Source organism: Gossypium arboreum, chromosome 3 (assembly GCF_025698485.1).
Source record: "Gossypium arboreum isolate Shixiya-1 chromosome 3, ASM2569848v2, whole genome shotgun sequence".
Lineage (NCBI taxonomy): Eukaryota > Viridiplantae > Streptophyta > Magnoliopsida > Malvales > Malvaceae > Gossypium > Gossypium arboreum.
The window spans coordinates 127,859,122-127,878,832 of NC_069072.1; the positions used below are offsets into that span (position 1 = coordinate 127,859,122).

Genomic DNA, 19,711 nt, shown 5'->3' on the forward strand with positions numbered 1-19,711 from the left:
GAAATTAGAGGCTCAATGTCAGAATAAACTATCAAATAATTCTAGCATAAGATTGAACATATGGAAAAGAGAGACATGCAGCCAAAATCATGCATATTTACCATTTACTTACTGTTTCAACCCCCACTTAAACTACGCTTGTCCTCAAGCATGAAATAAAAGATAACAATCCAAATAACAATTGAAAAGAAAAGTTAAGAATACTCCCCATATATCTTTTAACGATGTTGGCAGTGTTGGGGGTAACGACTTTGTAGAATGTTAAGGATTGTGGAAACTTGGTTTTTCATTGTTCCAAATCAAGCTTTGATCTGGCTTAAACGTGCCTCCACAGATAGAGGTTTCTCCTCTTGCTCCCTAGTATTGATGTGTGGACGTTGGCGAAAAACCATATTTCCACAAGTAGTCCGTATACTTGGAGGAACAAAATAACACGTAGTAGGGGTGCCAGCAAGCAAACCCATAGAATCCAAATAATATTTATCTAGGCTATCCACACTATATGCATATGTTAGGACAAGAAATCAATTTCAGAGGGAAAAATTTGAGAGGTTAAATTCGTAATATATGGCCCAAGTATTAGTGGACGATTACATCGCAAAATGACAAGAAAATTTCGTGCAAACCAATATCCTAAATTAACAATCCAAAATGCATACACCACAAAAAAATAGTTCAGTCTTAGTTAGAACAGATGACGAGTCATTTCTACCTGAAAAACTAAAGGCTAAAAATCAGTGAATATATCTTAAAGCAGGTTCATGCACCAATAAGTCTTTTGTGGTCTTCGGATTATAAAATTGATTAGAGTGAGTTAAAACACAATAAACATCTTGAGCATCAAAGTTACTTGGAATATCTAACAGAATAGTATGATAGGAATCGAATTGAATATTGTCAAGGTCGACGAAACCCATGGCAATGTTAAATTCAGAAATTGACATTCAGAAGTCCTTTCCAAGCAAACGAAAACAGATATTGTTTTGTGTTTCAATAGTTCGTAATGAATTAATATTGAAGCTAAATGTAGTGAAGAATTCATAAATCAACTCATAATATGCATTACAGGAAATATTAGCAAATGAATTCAAACCAATAGCATCAAAATAGCAAATCACAACATCGCGAATATTTAACATATCAAGAGTAGAGAGATCAATTTGCTTACAAGTTGGGAGTGGATGTTGTCAGATGTCGTCGTATCTTGCGCAATGCTCCGAGGTCAAAAAATCTAGAAACCCTTATAATCGACCTTCGATAGGTATAGTGTTTGCACGACCTCGTCTATTGCGTTGACTACTTCATGATGGTCGAACATATTCGTTAGGCGAGTCGAGTGGACTTGAATTTCTAGCAGCGTCAGTACTGCTGTTTGGGGCTGTCGTTGATTCGTGTGTTGGTAGTCGATGGGCTCAAATGGTAGACGATCATGTTCGGTGTTAAGAGACACGCTCATTCATATTTAAAAGACCTTCGACATTGTCGTTAGAAGTCTCGACTCCCTCCGAGTAACCTGCATAATATGTTAATAAAGGTAAATCAGGCTAAGGATTAAGAATCAACCTTTCAGGGGTATTGGGGCTGTTGTTTGAATGTTCTGTTTCAATTGGAGTCAAAATTCGTCAGTGATGAGCTCTTGTTGGGGCTTTTGTTCGGCTTGAAGGGGGTGGAGAAGGCTCAAAGTCGTCGTAAGCTATATCGACAACTGAAGGCACTAAAAATCGATGTCGATTTCGATTGAGTGAACCTGGAATATTGTCAGCCGTTTGGTTCCGAGTTCAAACCATGGTTTTTCATGTAGGCGTCACGAATAAACGATTCTGTTTGTTATGGTGGCGGTGGAGACGGCGGTGGATGGTGGCGGTGGATGGTGATGGCATGGATTGGACTGATTTTTTTGAATGGTGATGGTGGGGATTTCAATTTTTGCATCAGTTAAGGTGGTGAGAGAGTCGTTTGGGTGTTTGGTGATAGAGAAAAAAAGAAATGGGGGAGATGGTGTTTGGGGAACGGATGAGCGATAGCGCATGAATGAGGGCTTTGATGGGTAACGGTAAGGCGATGTGGTGGTCATGAAGGCCAGTGTGTGGTGGTTTTGATGTCAGAAGGAAAATGGAGAAAGAGGAAAAAAGAAAAAAAAAGGGTCACAACAATTTGGGTTTGACGGTGTTAAAAGAAGGGGTCACGACGATTGGTCAAAATGGCGATGGTACGGTAACGATGCGTCAACAAGTCAATGATGAGGGCAGAGACGATGGTGTGGATTGGTTGTAGGGGTTAAGGTTTCTTTTTGTTTTGAAGAAGATGGAGAAGATGAAGATAAAAAGGGTTTGAGAATTTTTAGGGATTTTGAGCGTTTGATTTTTTTTCTTTTTCTTTTTTTTTGGTTGGGCCTCTCGGGGATGTGGCTTGTAGTGGTTTTTGATCATGGCATTGGGTATTGGGTTTATTTTATAGGTAATTTGGTTTTTGGTTAGGTGGGTTAAATGGGTTGGGTGGTGGATATTACATTTAGGTTTTGAGGTTTTATGAAGGTTAGGGATATTGTTTTTTATTTATTTGTAGGACAATAATTGTCACTAATTAGCATGTCGTGCCCATGCCACCACCATTATCAAACTTTTAGAAAAAATTCATAACCTCCATTACGTTCCTGAAAACATCAAATTAATTGAATTAAATAAAAATTTATTTATTGACATCCGAAATCTTACTAAAACTCAAAACTAAATAACTAAAAATAAATTTGAGTTGCCTCCCAAAAAGTTCTTTTGTTTAACGTCGTTAGCTCGACGACTTGAAAATTTATTTAACCGGCTCTTCGAGACTAACTTCTCAACCATGTGGACTTGAAAATTTTCGTAAAAGGGCTTTAATCGCTATTCGTTGACCTTGAAAACTTTTTCGAATTCTTCGCTTTTAACCTCGACTGCACCATGTGAAAACACGTGAGTAACAATAAAAGACCCTAACCACTTAGTCCAAAGCTTACCTGCAAAAATTCTTAATGTAGGGTTATAAAGTAATATTTTTTGTCCTACCATAAATTGTTTACGGGTTATCTTTTGGTCATGGTATGCTTTAACCTTATGCTTATAAATTTGGGCACTTTCATACGCTTCTCGTTGAATTTCCTCAAGTTCCTGAGTATGTAACTTACGATGCTTACTTGTAGCTTCTAACTCCATGTTGCATTGCTTGATCGCCCAAAATGCTTTATGTTCTAGCTCAACAAGAAGATGACACGGTTTACCAAAAATTAGTCGATAAGGAGACGTACCTATGGGTCCTTTATAAGTTGTACGATACACCTATAGTGTATCGTTTAGTCACAAACTCCAATCTTTTCTGTCCGGCTTAATGGTCCTCTTAAAAATCAACTTGATTTCTTGATTCGACACTTCCGCTTGACGGTTTAATTAAGGGTGGTAAGCCGTAGCGACTCGTTGCACTACCCTGTATTTTTTTAAAAGTGTGTCGATTACCTTATTACAAAAATACGTTCCACGATCGCTGATCAATGCTCGCGGTGTGCCAAATCTGGAAAAAAATATAGCTCTTTAGAAAATCGACTACTGTTTTGGTATTAGCATGACGAATGACTTTTGCTTCTACCCGCTTCGACATATAGTCCACTGCAAGTAAAATATAGATGTTACCGTATGACGAGACAAAAGGTTTCATAAAATCAATGCCCCATATATTAAATATTTCACAGACTTGTACAGGGGATAGAGACATTTCATTTTTCCGACTCAAGTTTCCTACCCTTTGACACTTTTCACATGTTTACAGAACAAATATGCATCTTAAAAAATATGTGGCCAATTATAGTTAACATTCAAATACTTTATGTGCAGTTCATTTAGGACCAAAATGTCCACCACATGTATAAGAATAACAAAAAGATAAAATCGATTTTACCTCAGTTTCTACAACACATCGTCGAATTACCTGATTAGAATAGTATTCCAAAGGTAGGGGTCGTCTCAAATATAGTGTCGCGATTCACGTTTGATCTTATCTGTTTCAGATCGCGATAAGTTAGAAAAGACTATACCTATAGCAAGGTAATTCACCATGTCTACATACCAGGGGAACACTATCTGAGTGGCAAGCAGGCTTTCATTCAGAAAATTGTCTTTAAGTGGTGTAAAGTCCTTCGATGGAGGTATTCAGCTCAGATAGACAGCTACCAAATTTTTGCGTCCTTTTTTATCCTTTATTTCGAGATCAAACTCTTGCAAAAGTAATATCCACCTAATAAGCCTCGGTTTTGTTTCCTTTTTCTCGATTATATAATTAAGAGCCACATGATCAGAAAAAATGACAATCTTAGTCCCTAATAAATACGAATGAAATTTTTCCAAAGCAAAACCTATAGCTAGAAACTTTTTTTCAGTAGTCGAGTAATTGTTTTGGGCAGCATCCATAGTCTTATACGCATAGAAGATAACGTGTGGTTTTTTTTCAATTTTTTGCCCAAGGATTGCTCCTACGCTATGATCACTTACGTCGCACATTATCTCAAAAGGATAATTCCAGTTTGGTGGTTGAACAATAGGTGCCGAAATGAGCTTATGTTTGAGCGTGTCAAACGCATCTCTGCATGTTTGGTCAAACTCGAACTCCTTATCCTTCTGTAGTAGATTGCAAAGCGGTTGCGCAATTTTGGAAAAGTCTTTAATGAACCGCCTGCATGACCAAGGAAAGAACGAATCTCTCTCATAGTTGTGAGGTATGGCAGTGAGTTAATAATGTTGATTTTTACTTTATCGACTGAAATTCAATCAGCAGAGATGATATGACCTTGAACTAATCATTTATCTACCATAAAATGACATTTCTCATAATTTAGAACAAGACTAAATTCTAAGCATCTTTCTAAGATTTTTTCAAGATTTGATAAACATACCTCTAAAGACTCACTATACATAGTAAAGTCATCCATGAACATCTCAATTATTTTCTCAACGTAGTCGAAGAATATACTTACCATGCACCTCTGAAACATGGCTGGTGCATTACAAAGTCTGAACGACATCCGTCTATAAGTGAACGTACCAAATGGATACGTAAACGTTGTCTTCTCTTGATCTTCTGGTACTACTGGAATTTGGAAAAACCCTAAGTAACCATCAAGACAACAATAATGAGACTTCCCAACTAAACATTGTAACATTTGGTCGATAAAAGGGAGTGAAAAATGATCTTTCCGAGTTAAGGAATTCAACTTCCTGTAATTGATGCAGACTATCCATCCATTTTGGACCCTAGTGGGAACCATTTCACTTGCCGAATTCTCAATTACGGTTACGCTGATCTTTTTCGGTACTACATGAACTAGGCTGACCTAATTACTGTCAGAAATGGGATAGATCATCCCAGCATCGAGTAACTTTTAAACTTCTTTCTTTACCACTTCCATCATGAGTGGATTGAGACGCCTTTAAGCCTCTTTTTTGGGAATAAAATTATCCACAACTTGAATTTTATGCATGCAAGTCGAGGGGCTCAACCCCTTAATGTCGGCTATCGTCCATCCAATTACCTCTTTATAGTCTCTAAGAACTCGTACCAAGTTCTCCTCTTCTACCTTTGAGAGTTTACTCAAGATTATTACTAGAAAGGTATTTCCTTTGTCGAAAAAAACATACTTCAAATGGTCTGAAAGAGGTTTGAGTTCCAACTTTGGAGCCTACAAAATAGATGGTACAAGCTTAGTTTGTGAAGGTGATAATTCAAGATATTTACTTGGATTTCTCCATAATTGTGATGCCTTCAAATGAACCACTGTTTCGTGAACAGATTCTTCAAAGGTTATCCACTTCTCTAGTTCTTCTACGACATCAAAGTCTAGACTTCTACAAAGAATAGTTCGTAATTCATCCTTATCATGATATTCTAAATGTAATTCAGTTAAAGGATCAATTATACCAATATTAGAAACATTAGAAATCATGCTAGGATGGCTTATGGCCACATAAGCATTAAATTTCACCACTTCCCCATCGAACTCCATAGTGAGTATCCCACTTTGTACGTTAATTTTCATTTGTGTGGTACTCAAGAATGGCCTCCCAAGAAGTATGTCAGATGAATTAGCTGAATTGTCATCCTCCATGTCCATAATGTAGAAGTCCGCAGGAAATATTAGCTCGTTTACCTTGACAAGAACTCCTCCAACACTCTTTCCAGGTGTACTACAGATCTACCTGCAAGCTGAATAATTACATCTGTTTCTTTCAAAGGACCCGTGTTAAGTAGTTTATAATTGACAAAGGCATAACATTAATTGATGCGCCTAAGTCACACATTACTTTTTTAATTCCGACACTACCTATTTTACAAGATATGGAAAACATACCTTGGTCCTTACATTTGGGTGGTATTTTCTTTTGCAAAATGGCGGAGACATTTTCTTCGACACTTACCTTTTCATTGCTCAGGAGTTTGCTTTTACTCGTGCAAAATTCTTTTAAGAATTTTGCGTACCGTAGAATCTGCTTAATCGCATTGAGAAGAGGTATGTTGATTTCTACCTTTCGAAAGGTGTCAAGGATCTCATTCTTTTCTCACTTCTTTTTGTACTGAACAAGTTTTCCAAGAGATGGAGGTGGTATTGTAAATAATTTTTGTGGTGCTAATTCTATTAGAGCTTCTGTGTTAATTTTCTCCTTATATCGACTAGTGTCGTGGGCACGACTCATGTTAGGTACAGATGACACTTGCATTGTGTTGAGGGTTTGGCTTAGTTTGGGATGGCAGCTTACCTTGGGACTCCAAACGGCTAACCGTGAGCTCGAGTTTGCTCACTTGCTTTTCCAACTCCTGCAAATACATGTTAGTTTTTTGTTGAAATTTCTCAATACTATTGGCTAGCATTTTCACTATGGCTTCCAAAGATGACTTTGGGAGTGGTAATTGTTGATTCTGAGGCAGCCTTTGTTGGTACGATTGATTAAACCGATGATTCGACCCATAACTTAGATTTGGGTAATCTTTCCACCTCATATTATACGAGTTCGAGTAGGGGTTATACCGCCTTTGGGGCTGTCTTGGAAAGTTTCATACTACATTTGTTTATTCTGTCGAATCCTCATGTAGAATTGGACATGAGTCCGTTGAATGATCTGGCTTAGCATAAATTTCGCACAACCGTGCTGGGCCTATTTTATCTGTAAGCAAAGTTTGAACAATGTTAGTTAGCTTATCAATTTTATCTTTTAAGGATAAAGAACTTAACCCATGAACTCGTCTCGTGGGCTCTATAACCGGTCGAAATTGTTGAGAGTTAGTAGCCATGGTTGAAATCAACTCTTTCGCTCTTTGAAGCATCATATTAACAAGTGCCCTTGATCGTGATTTTCGTGTGACAGGTTTTAAATATTTATAAAGAATCGTTCTTGAAATAACTATTATCACGATATAGGCAAGTGTACCTATCGAACAGTAGTATAGTTTTAGCAAGACCGGATTGTCGAACCCAAAGGAACTAAAAGTACTAGTAATGACTGTCTTTTTATTATTTAGGCTAAGAATAAGGGGGTTTTGTTTTAACTAACTAATTATCTAAACTAAGAATTGCAGAAAGTAAAATTGAGGAATTACTTTTGGAAAACGATTGAATTAAGACAATACCTAAGAAAAAATCCACCTAGACTTTACTTGTTATTCTGGCTCCGAATCGGACGATTTATTCATTTAACTTGTCCTGTAGAAATCCCTAAGTTATGTTATTATCCTTATTCAGGACTAATAACGTCTAATCCCTAGATTGAATAATTGATACTTTTCTCTAATTAACACTCTAGGGTTGCATTAACTCGATCTATGGATCCCCTTATTAGGTTTCACCCTAATCCGGCAAAATCTTGTCACCCTATGTCTAGGCGCGCAATCAACTCCGCTTAATTATGTCAAATGTACTGTTAGATAGGGTCTATTCCTCCTCTGAATAAGAGCTTATCTTGAATCGATATCTGGGATATCAAAACAAAATTAAGAATACATAATTAAGAACAAGTTAAATATTTATCATACAATTGAGAAAATAATAACAAGATTAGTCTTAGGTTTCATTCCCTTAGGTATTTAGGGATTTAGTTCATAACTAAAAAAGAAAACATCTCAGAAGAATAATTAATACAAAACATAAAGAAAACCCAAAACTCCTGAAGGGAAATTGAGGGGGGATCTTTAATCTTGATGGTGACTCCAGCTTCTGAGATGGATCAATCGGCTTCCCTTGAGCAGTTCCCTGCCTCCTTCTCTCTGTGTCCCATTTCCTCTTCCTCTAGGGTGTATTTATAGGCTTTGGAATGCCTAGGAACCCTTAAAATTAGCCTTTTCCAAATTGGACTCAGCTTAGGCTCGGTAGGGACACGCCCGTGTGAGACGCCCGTGTGAGTCGTGATTCAATTCTGCCAGATTGACACGGCTGTGTGGTATGCCCGTGTGAGGAAGTCCAGGACGTGTTGATTTTGTACTTTGCCCTATTTTTTCAGTTTTTAGCTAGTTTCTCGTTCCTTTCGCTCTCCTATGTTCACCTAAGTATAAAATATGAAATTAAGGCATTAGGAGCATCGAATTCACCAATTCTAAGGAAAAATCATCCATAAAATACGTTAAGCATGGGGTAAAAATATGTATAATTACGGTTTATCAGCCCCCACTTGTAACTTCTATCATATTCATTTTCGTTAGGAGTAACCCCTTATAGAAATACTGCAAGAGTGACTATTCAGTCAGTCCATGTTGTGGGCAACTTGCACACAACTTTTTGAATCGCTCCAAGTAATTGTAGAGCGATTCAACGTCCTTTTGACGGATTCCCACAATATCCCTCCTTAGTTCGGCCGTTTGAGCTGCAAGGAAGAGCCTGTCCAGAAACAAACGAGACATGTTAGACCATGTGTTGACAGATCCCGAGGGTAAATAAAATAACCACTCTCTAGCAAAATCGGCTAATGAGAAAGGAAAAGCATGAAGTTTGATTTGGTCTTCGGTTACTCTTTGAGGCTTCATGCTTGTGCACACCATATGGAATTCTTTGAGATGAGTGTGCGGGTTTTCATTTTGTAATTCATGGCAAGTGGGTAGTAAATGGATCAAACCCGACTTTAACTCGAACAGCGTCCCTCCTACCTGATAGCTTTTGCATAAGAATTGTTGTTCATCTGGTGCTGCAGCAAGTTGACGTATTGTCTGTTCAACCATCTCATTTGATTCATCGAATGAGAAAATTTCCTCGATGTATGATATGGTTTCGAATGTTGAATTTTTCATTTACCACATCGAATGATTTTTTTCGGCAATTGTCGGGCTAATTTCTCAATTTTCTGTTCGAACTCTAGAGTTCTCGGTTCTGATCTAGTCATAAGGTAAACAAACAAAAATTAGAAAAATATCTCCTATCCCTGGCAACGACGCCAAAATTTGATGGGCGTCGAAACCACCAAAAAATAATTCCTACAAAAATAACTCTAAATTATAGTAAAGAGTGGTAGTAGGGTCGAGTCCACATGGATTGGATGTTGTAATCAACTTCCGTGTTTACTTATGAACAGAATGTTTGTTGTGTCAAAGGTCGTGGCAAGAGTCGTGCCCATGACTCCAAACATACCAACAACAAAAATAAACAAGTAATTGAGTGGTTTTGAGAATGTTTATAAAGTAAATAATCTATCAATGTAAATAAACAATTAAATAATACTAGAAATAAATTTAGTTCGGGAAATAAATTCAGACTTTGCAAACAGAAATAATAAGCCTTAGCCTTAGACTCGGTAAATTCTGTATCAAGAATCAATCCTCGAAAATTAATCTTCTCCTTCAACGATAAGTTGGTTATAGCAATTAAGAGCATCCTACCACCAATTCTTCCTCTTGTAGCTGGTCCCAGTACGACCTGTAAACCAACCATTACCAATTATCTAATCGAGATACACGAGTTCCTAATTCAAGATTCCGGCAGCCTTGCGTTCTGAAGAACCTAACTTGAATTAATGGCATCAACCGCGTGGGTCAGTTAAACCCGATCACTTCTTCCTTGATTTGTTCTTGGAGATCCGAATATAGCACGACTGACTCGTTTCTCCAACTGTCAGCAAACATGACTCCAACCTAACGTGCACTTTGACTTGAAATCGAGTTTAACTTTAAGGGATGATTGGTCTATCCCGATATTGAGGAAAAAATGAATACCGATTAGAAGGATTTTTAGCACGGATTCGTATCTCACGATTCCCGACCAAAAAGAACAACGACCTAAAGCTATAGAATTTAGTGAAGCATGAAATTATTCATGTTTTGTAAACTTTGAAAGGTGGTTTGATGATATGGTGAAGAAAAGAACAGAAAGGACTTGGAAAGAAATTAGCTCAATTTTGTAAAAGCAAGAAAAATGCAAATGAAAGTAGCAGTATGCTTACACCAATTTGAAAGACAAAAGAGAATAATTCAATTCCAAATTGAAGTAGGAATGTAGAATTAAGTGATGATTTTCCAAAGAACATTAAGGCCCTGTTTATATCCATAGAATTTGTTATTTTTGGCCTTAACTAATTTAACATAAAATCAAAATAAAATAAAATAAATAAAAATAAAATAAGAATTTTTTTCTATTTTTGGCTTTTACAAAGTCAAAAATTCTAATAAGTCATTGGCTTTTTCTCCACATTTTCTATTCAGCCTCATTTTTATTGATTGTGTTTCCATTTGGTCATTTTTTGCTCATTTTTGTCTCTTAGAATTCCAATTGCATCCTTGACAAGATTAAAACATAAAAGTACTAATTTAGCAGGATCAATTCAGAAATAAACCGAATTAAACCCAAAATATCATGCAAATTAATATGTTATCATTAAGTCCCATATTCTATTCTTACGGGGTGATTCCATCTCTTCTTGCATAGAAATCATCCACTTTCCTGAATCTTTACAGCTAACTGCCTTAGAATAAGTAAATGGCTCTTCATTTGCATCTATATGTTCAGCTACATTTAAAGCATAAGCAACTAGATCAGCCTCGACGAACCTTTTTGGAGCTTTAATTTCTCTTTTAGGTTTGTTCTTGGCAACAAATTATTGTGATGCTGACTATGGTGAAGAAGCAACTCTTCTTTGAGTTTCTATACTAACCTTAGTAGTAGACTCTGTTGTAGATCCTGGATCAATCTGAAGCTCCACCTGCTTCACATGTGTGTTTGATTTCTATTGGTCTTTATTGGAAGAGTCTTTAAGAGATAAGTTAAACAGCATAGTAGTTTCATCAAAAAGAACATTTCTGCTAATCACAGCATTTCTATTTTCAGGACACCATAACTTATACCCTTTAACACCAGCTTTATATCCAAGAAAAACACACTTAATAGATCTAGGTTCCAATTTACCATTATCAAAATGAGCATAGCAAGACACCCAAAAATCTTCAAATTAGAGTAATCAGCAGGAGTACCAGACCATACCTCTTGTTTAAGCCTTTCGATCTTTACGCTTATTCTTTTTAGGCATCAATGTCGAAGGCATCTTATCTAACCCTGGTAGGGCATCCTTCAAATCCATCTGTGTAGAAACTGCCTGTATCTTTACCTGCCACAACATGAATCTGGTGTTGCGATCCAACAGCGAAATATCGTACTTCATTATTGCCATTATTGTGATCGAGACAAGCAACATGAAAAACTTTGAATTATCCAAACACATACTTGATGAAATGGTTCAAACATGTTTGTTGCCAAGGGTAGCAAGATCAAGTTTGTAAGAATTAAAATATCTCTTCCTTTTTCTATTTATTTCTACGATTGATGATCATAGGGGATCCTTTTACCATTATGTATAAATAGGTTATTCTATTTGTACATTTACGGAAGAGGGGCACATTCAATCTTACTCCAAATTTGGGAGTCCAAGAATTCTATAAAACACTCTTGATGGGAAAAAAATGTGAGTAAAAAGATCTCATTGAATTAAGTTTATCTGAATTCAAAGATCCAAAATTTAAATTGATGTATTGATTGCTCGATTTATCATACAAAGTATTATAACTTAAAAAAGGAAAATCATAATAACATGTGGCCACATATTTATGTCTTGCGTTGGGTTAATAAATTAAATCAAGACGAGGTATATAAGAAGAATAATCAAAGGTAGGTCGTCTTCCACCATTATCGGCTGGAAAAATAAAAATCATAGAAGCTCAATAATTGAAGACTAAATTTCATGTTGATACGAAATTGAATAAAATCAATTTATTCGAAAATTCAGATGAATATAAAGACAAAAACAACAAATGAAAAAATCTTGAAGAAAAATGTCTGCATCTAACAAATCAAAATATAAGATACAAAATTATAATAAAACTCATCATTTCAAATATGATAATGGCATAAAATTAAGGGATAAAATTAACATTTAGTCTATAAATTTAATAATTTTTAAAAACTAGTTTTTAAATTTTTTAGTTTAAATATTTTTTAAAATTTTAATTTATGCGATGATATTCTAATATTATATCATGTTGTTGCATAAAAGAATATATTTTTAATAAAAAATTAAATTATGACGTGACATAACCAAAATACTAGATTATTATAAAGATCAAAATTGAAAAAATATTAAGACAAAAAAAATTGGGAACCGAGTTAAAAAAATTATCAAAATTCAAAATTAACTTTTATCCTAAAATTAATAATTAAAATAAAATAAAATAAAATAATAATAAGAGAAGGCGTTAAAATATTTTAACTGCCCACAAAATTTTAACAGTAAAAGAAATAAAAATCACAAAATTAATATACTCTGAAGTCCTTTTGTATTGTTTTTGAAATTTTATAAGTTTTTCGTATTTTATAATTAAAAATAGAAAAATATTTTGAAATCTTTTAATTTATTTTTTATCCCCACTATTCAATATAAAATTACTGATTTTGTATCATATTCCGCATGGTAAAATATAGAAATAATTTTGAAAAGTTTACTATTATAAATAGAGTACTAATACAATTATGTATTTGAGTAACTGCAACATAAAATAAAATCAACTTAAAGTACAAAGAACGAAGAATTAGAAAAATTGGGTAAAACTATAAAGGATTCGGACAAAACTCATTCATGACATATATGATGGGACTGAAATAGATCCATGGGTAAGCTTGAAAACTTCAATTCTAGTTCATTATAAATTAATATAGGAAAATTATGCTTTTACCCTTTCAAAAATGTAAAAATTTTATTTAATCCTTTTAAAAATTATAAAATTTTAAATTAATACATGATAAAATCTATATTTGATATCTCAAAATTTATAATTCAATTTTGACCCTTTCTAAAAACTTTATAGATTCACCTCTAAACCGAAGACACATTTACAATTGTGCATGACGAGATTCAAACTTAAATATTTAAGAATCTGAAATCTCAACCTTAACCTAGTAAACACTAAAAGTATTATATGTATATATATATATATATATATATATATATTAATAATGTATTAAAAAAAGGGTAAATTACACCAACAGTCTCTCAACTTTAGGGTAGCTAACAAAATAGTCACCTAGGTTTCATTTCAGTCACCTAACTTTTGAAAAATAACAAAACAATCACTAACGTTATAAAAAAGTGACAAAACAGTCACTGACTAACAATTTCTATTACTGTCTTAACAGAACCGCTGATGTGGCAAGTTAACTGGCTGACGTGGCCAGTTAACTTGCCACGTTGGATGAAAAAATTGAAAAAAAAAACCCTAAAAAAGCCCTTTAATAGAGAAGAAGAAGAAGAAGAAGAAGAAGAAGAAGAAAAAGAAGCAGTAGCAGCAGTAGTAGCAAAATAAGAAAAGACTGTAAAAAAAAAGGATTATTTGCCTAAGTTGGTGGGGTCTGATTCTTTGCCATTGAAACTCCATGTCTCTATGAAAATGGATGAATTGAGTATCGTATATGGGGATGATTCTCTTCTTCTTCTACTGAACGGTTACCTTCAGAACCAGTTGCTCGTCTTTCTCTTCTACTTGGGTGGTATATAGTGCTCATTCTATTCTTTACACAATTTCTGCGTCGAACGTTCTCTCTTGTGGTTTGCCACTTGTATCGTATTTTTCTTGTTTGAAATAAAAAGAAAAAATAAGTTTGGATGAGACTGCTAAAACAACAATTTACCTAAAAATTTTTTGATTGCAGGTTATTTATCATGATGGGTGTGATCTTGCTTGTGATCTCGACGAGACTGATACGACACCTTCCATGGCCATTGCAGAACTTAATACTAATTGGAGCAAACTGAAATTTCAGTCTGAGGAAAACAGGGTCTCATCGAGTCAAGGATCCTAGCCCAGCTGCTGTTATCCTTGCAGTAACATTGCACCATCTGATACCAACACCGGCTAAGGCATAAGCAGACAAATATGACGATCTCCGATCAACTTTTGAGTCTTCAGTCTGGGTACTGTTTCCATTTTGGAGGGCATGAAATTTTTTAAGATCACTCTCCCACTGAGTATTGTATATGGGCATGAAATGGATGAGCTGAGTATTGTATATGGGGATGAATCTTTACCTGTCTCTATGAAAATTCTAGGATTTCAACAAATTAGGCAAATAAGACATTTTTTTTTACAGTCTCTTCTTCTTCTGTTACTACTGCTTCTTTTTTACAGTCTCTATGAAAATTCTAGCCCACCAACTTAGGCAAATAATACTTTTTTTTAGAGTCTTTTCTTATTTTGCTGCTACTGCTGCTTCTTCATCTTTTTCTTCTTCTTCTTCTTCTCTGTTAAAGGGATTTTTAGGGTTTTTTTTTCAATTTTTTCATCCAACGTGGCAAGTTAACTGGCCACGTCAACTAGTTAACTTGCCACATTAGCGGTTCTGTTAAGACGATGTGAAACTGTTAGTCGATGTTGTTTTGTCACTTTTTATAACGTTAGTGATTTGTTTTGTTATTTTTCAAAAGTTAGGTGACTGAAATGAAACCTAGGTGACTATTTTGTTAGCTACCCTAAAGTTGAGTGACTGTTGGTGTAATTTACCCTAAAAAAAAGACTTTTCTGTGTAATCAATCAATTAAAAAATTTAATTGTTTTTGGAAATTTTCTCCCCACATGAAGGGTCACCATTAAATAATTGACCATAAACTTCATAACTTGATGGAATTGGCAACCAAAACAAATATTGAAATCCCTTTTTCTTATTTGAAAGTTTTAGTGAGGGATATGTAAACTTAAATTCTATTTCAAATTCAACATTAATTTTTTTATTTTATTTTATTGAGATATAATTGAATCTCTTAAGTTTGAGTTTGAGTTTAAGTTCAACTAAGTTTACCTATTAATTTTCTTACTCAGATTTGATTAAGTTTATTTGTGTTTAACCTTAAGCTCTTTTTATACATAAGGGTCAAAATGTAATTTCATAATATAAAAATTAAAACTTGATCAACCAAGTATTACGAGACTTGAATTTGGCTTGACTGAAAGGTCAAGTTTGACTCGATAACTATTAAATCGAACTTGAATATTTTGAATTGAACTTAAATAACTTAATAAGTAATACATTTACTTTCAATGGTGTTAAGTTTATCCTATAAATTGCTATAAGAAAAAGACAATTTTTGAAAGATAACTTGAATTTAAAAGTTGAGGGGTGAATTATTCTTTGATTTTTTAAAAATTAATTCTAGAAGGCTTTTAAGCAAAGATTAGTATGTAATATTGAACAAATGTAGAAAAATATTTTGGTCACAGAATGTAAAGTCATAGTGATGGTGAAGGGTGTATTAATTTCAATGTTGTTATGAGTGGCGTGATGAAAGGTGACGACCCATACTTTTCTTTGCTGAAGAAATAGTCTTTTAACTTTCCGCCACGGAAATGGGGCTGAAACCATCTCTTTCACACCTTTCTTTCTCCATTATTGCCATGTAACGCAAGGCAAGATACAGGTCACTTTAAAATGCAATAATGGACTAAAAAAGAATGAAACAAAGAAAATAAACCCCTGCAATGAAAATGTCTAAGCTTTCCTTTTTTCTCCTTTACCTCCATTGTCTCTTCGCCATTTCTTCATCTTCTACCATCATACCTTTAGGTTCAACTCTTAAAGCTTCAAATAGAAACCAAGCATGGTCGTCACCCAATACCAGTTTCTCACTTTCTTTCGTTCCCGTTACTCCCTCTTCTTTTATGGCTGCCATCACTTACTATGTCGTTGATGTTATTATATGGTCAGCTAGTAATGGCAGCAATGGCACTGGTGATGGAGCTTCTCTTGTTGTCGACTCTGGTGGGACTTTAAATTTGCTCCCCAATGGAGCCCTCCGTTTAACTAATGGCTCCGGTGCCGTTGTTTGGGACTCTGCTACTGCTAACAGAGGTGTTTCACATGCGTCTATTGATGATTTAGGCAACTTTCAGCTCCTCAATAATGAAAGTGCTCCAATATGGTCCTCGTTCCAGAACCCGACTGATACCTTGGTTCCTTCACAGAATTTCACCGTTGGTAAGATTTTACGCTCCGGGTCTTACTCCTTAACTCTTGGTCGATCAGGTAACCTTACTTTGAACTGGAATGGCACTATTGAATACTGGAGTTTAGGGTTCAACTCATCCATCAATGGGAATTTGACATCACCTACGTTTATGTTGCAGTCTAATGGGATTTTGGTAGGTTTAGATCCTTCGTTTGCTCGTGGAATGATTAATATGGCATATAGTACTGATTATGGTGAAGGTGATGATGTGTTTAGGTTTTTGAGGATGGATAATGATGGTAATTTGAGAATTTACAGCACTAGTGAGAGCAGTGGGAATATAACCCCGACGTGGGCGGCTGTCACTGATCAGTGTCAGGTTTACGGATTCTGCGGCAATATGGGGGTTTGCGGTTACAAAGATTCGAATCCGGTTTGTGGATGTCCATCTCAGAATTTTGATCCTGTTGATGAACATGATGGTAGAAAAGGATGCAGGAGGAAAGTGGAGATTGAGGATTGTCCTGGGGATGTTACCATGCTGCAATTAGAACATACCAAGTTCTTAACTTATCCTCCAGAGGTTAACGATCAGACATTCATTGTTGGAACTGTAGCTTGTAGGATGAATTGTCTTGTCAGTGGTTCTTGCATTGGTTCCACTTTAGTAGCTGATGGAAGTGGGATTTGTTATATGAAAACGACTGATTTCGTTAGTGGTTACCAGGGTGCGGTTCTTCCGAGCACTTCTTTCTTGAAAGTTTGTGGACAAGCGGTTCCTAATCCATCATCTTACTTGGATACATCCGGGAATGATAACGATTCGCTGTTGCATGCGATGGTCATTATCGTCGTGGTTTTGGTCACCCTTTTGTCTTTGTTTGCAATCGTGACTGGTTTTTGGTGCTGGTTTTACGGCGGAAGCGAAAAATCAAGGCGTATGTCAGCTCAATACGAACTTGTTGATTATGCATCTGGCGCACCAGTGAAGTTCTCATACAAGGAGCTGCAACATTCTACAAAGGGGTTCTCGGAGAGTCTTGGAGAAGGTGGTTTTGGGGTTGTTTACAAAGGAACACTGGCTAATAGAATGGTGATTGCCGTGAAACAACTCGAGGGAATCGAGCAGGGTGAGATGCAATTCAGGATGGAAGTTGCAACTATTAGCAGTACACACCATTTGAATTTGGTGAGGTTGGTGGGGTTCTGCTCTGATGGGCGTCACAGGCTACTAGTGTATGAATTCTTGAGAAATGGTTCACTTGACATGTTCCTTTTTACGTCGAATGACCAGTCCGAAAAATTGTTGACTTGGGAAAATCGATTCAACATTGCTCTTGGAACGGGTAGGGGAATCACCTACCTTCATGAGGAATGTCGAGACTGCATAATCCACTGCGATATAAAACCAGAAAACATTCTGTTGGATGAAGGTTACACTGCCAAAGTGTCGGATTTCGGCCTTGCAAAGCTTATGAATCCAAAGGATCATAGGCACTTGTCATTGGCAAGCATCAGAGGGACTAGAGGATACTTGGCACCAGAGTGGCTTGCAAATCATCCAATAACCTCAAAGTGTGATGTTTATAGCTATGGGATGGTTTTATTAGAAATAGTGAGTGGAAGAAGGAACTTCGAGGTCTCACCGGAAACAGACGGTAAAAAGTTCTCCCTCTGGGCTTATTCGGAGTTTGAAAAGGGTCACACTGAGGCCATTGTTGATAAAAGAATAAAAGATGTTGATAGTGAGGAAGCCGAAAGGGCAATTATGGTGAGCTTTTGGTGCATACAGGAACAACCGTCCCAAAGGCCATTGATGGGAAAAGTGGTGCAGATGTTAGAAGGGGTCATCGATATTGAGAGGCCACCAGCTCCAAAACTGGTTGCTGAAGGCTTGAGCAGTGGAACAACCATGACTGTAAATAGTGACGTGAGTGGTCTGCAAACATATGCAGCATCCACCCCTGCTCCCTCTTCATCTTCTTCATTCATGAACATAGGAGCTTCGCCTCCAACACCAGAGAGGGAAATGGGGAAGGAATCTTCTTCCTTACTAGGCTCAAAGTGAATATAGAAATGGACAATTCATTCTTCTTCTTCTTATTATTATTATTGTACAATTAAAGGTTATAATTCACGGATATAGTCAAACCACACATTATCTTTCAGGTGAAAGCAAAGTCAATCGCTTTCAATCTTTTATTTCTCCATCATTGCATTGTAACGGCAAGGCACAAAAACAGGTCGATGGCATGCATTAATTTTCTAAGTAAATCTTAAATGCAATAATGGAGTAAACCAAATAGAAAGCAAATCAAATTACAAAATTTTAAGGAAAAAAAACCTTGTAACCATTTTAAAAACAAATAAATAATATATATAAGCAAAAACATTTTCTCTCACGAAATCCTTAGCAAATACATCAATGGGGCTGTGCCTCTAATTAGAAAAATCTAAATATTAAAAACAAAGAGAATATTTAAAAAAATCTGAAATAAACAATATTTTTATCCATCATTAAACCTTTTGACAATATTTTAAAATTATTTTTAAAATATAAATATTAAAATAGTAGATTTTCTAAAATTATATTTTTATATATAGTTTCTAACTTAATTTTAATTATTAATTAGTGAATTTATATTGTTAATTAAAATTAAATATTATACTACTAAATAATTTATTGTAACATTATTTATATTTTCAATAGCTACTTCAATTTTAGTAGTGCATTTAATTTGTAAAAATAATTATAAAATTAGAAAGATTTTTAAAATTTACAATGACTTAGAAAGACTTATTATAAAAGTATAACTTGCAAAAAAAAATCATTAAAATTATATAAGAATGACGGAAGGGTTTATGTTGCAAATTTTCCTAAAAAATACTTACTTTCTTTCCTTGACACATGTCAAATTTTTATAACGTGGCAATAAAAATTAAAAACCTTGTAATATATACTAATTTTTTTTTATTTTGTGCAATGCATGAATTTATTTGTATGTATAAATTAAAATATATTATACTTATATCTTAAAATTTTGTTACAAAATTAGAGAACTTAAAACATAATAATATAAATTTTAATTTATAAAATTTTTATGTCAAATATTAATCAATTACTAATATTTTATTTTATTTTGATATTTTTTTACTAAAATCTGTTATGTTACTAATATAAATTTAGCATTTTAGTTATTAAATAAAATTATTTAACATACATTAAAGGCTCATCTAGTATG

The 19,711-nt window shown here is 35.0% G+C and overlaps 1 protein-coding gene across 1 annotated transcript; it reads left to right on the plus strand.

Annotated features, from left to right (window-relative positions):
• Window positions 1–15,893: 15,893 nt before the first annotated feature.
• LOC108475275 (G-type lectin S-receptor-like serine/threonine-protein kinase At1g34300) lies at window positions 15,894–18,649 on the plus strand. The gene has a single exon (XM_017777247.2). The coding sequence runs from the start codon at window positions 16,003–16,005 to the stop codon at window positions 18,535–18,537; it is 2,535 nt and encodes an 844-aa protein (XP_017632736.2). The 5' UTR covers window positions 15,894–16,002; the 3' UTR covers window positions 18,538–18,649.
• The last annotated feature ends 1,062 nt before the right edge of the window (window positions 18,650–19,711 follow it).

Excerpts from the sequence above, each read along its gene's own strand:
- LOC108475275 (XM_017777247.2), top strand. The coding sequence starts at position 16,003 with ATGAAAATGTCTAAGCTTTCCTTTTTTCTCCTTTACCTCCATTGTCTC.